The following is a 759-nucleotide window of genomic DNA, read 5'->3' as shown; positions in this document are numbered from 1 at the left end:
AGGCGCCAGGGCTCCGCCAGCACCTGTGGGGCCGCTCGCTGCACCCCATGGCTCCCCTCCGTGCCTCGGGGCACCCCTCTGCGCCCCACGGCACCCCATGGCTCCCCTCTGTGCCCCACGGCACCCCTCTGTGCCCCATTGCATCCCAGGGCACCCCACTGCACCCCAGAGCACCCTATTGCACCCCACGGCACCCCTCTGTGCCTCGGGGCACCCCTCTGCGCCCCACGGCACCCCATGGCACCCCTCTGTGCCCACTGCGCCCCACGGCACCGCACTGCACCCCATGGCTCCCCAGAGCACCCCGGGGCACCCCGCTGTGCCCCAGGCCTAGAGTGGGACTCCCCGTGCGGTGACACCAAGGGGTGGGTGGCAGTTCCCCCTCGTACCCCTCTGTGCCCCCCGTGCTCCTCCGTGCCCGCCCGGGCTACCCCGGTGCCCTCCCCCGGTGCCCTTCCCCGTGCCACTCTGTGTCCTCCCGTGACCCCCTGTGCCCACTTGCCCGAGTCCCCATCATGTCCCGCGTGCCCCGTGCCCTCCCGTGTCCCTGTCCCGTGTTCATCTCCCGTGTCCCTCCCCAGTGTCCCTGTCCCGTGTCCCTGTCCCGTGTCCCTGTCCCGTGCCCACCCCCCGTGTCCCTGTCCCGTGTGGCCCCGCGCTGACCCTGGCCAGGAAGGGGCTCTGCGTGCCCAGGTACCGCGACATCAGGTAGAGGCAGAAGAGGTGGCGGTCGATGCCCGCGCCCGTCATGGCGAGGCG

At 72.7% G+C, this 759-nt stretch overlaps 1 protein-coding gene across 1 annotated transcript in view; it reads right to left on the bottom strand.

The window, feature by feature from the left end:
- CHKB (choline kinase beta) overlaps window positions 1–759 on the bottom strand; it is a 39,502-nt gene that overhangs the window by 13,490 nt on the left and 25,253 nt on the right. Inside the window, exons 5-6 of the mRNA XM_017739379.1 lie at window positions 664–759; window positions 5–23 (exon numbers count right to left, since the gene is read on the bottom strand). The exon at window positions 664–759 is cut by the window's right edge and continues 3 nt beyond it. Coding sequence (XP_017594868.1) covers window positions 5–23; window positions 664–759 — 115 coding nt within the window. The remainder of the gene's footprint in view (window positions 1–4; window positions 24–663) is intronic.

This window comes from Corvus brachyrhynchos, unplaced genomic scaffold (genome assembly GCF_000691975.1).
Source record: "Corvus brachyrhynchos isolate BGI_N302 unplaced genomic scaffold, ASM69197v1 scaffold197, whole genome shotgun sequence".
Taxonomy (NCBI): domain Eukaryota; kingdom Metazoa; phylum Chordata; class Aves; order Passeriformes; family Corvidae; genus Corvus; species Corvus brachyrhynchos.
Note: the sequence above shows the minus strand (reverse complement) of the source record. Positions and strands in the feature narration are given on the sequence as shown.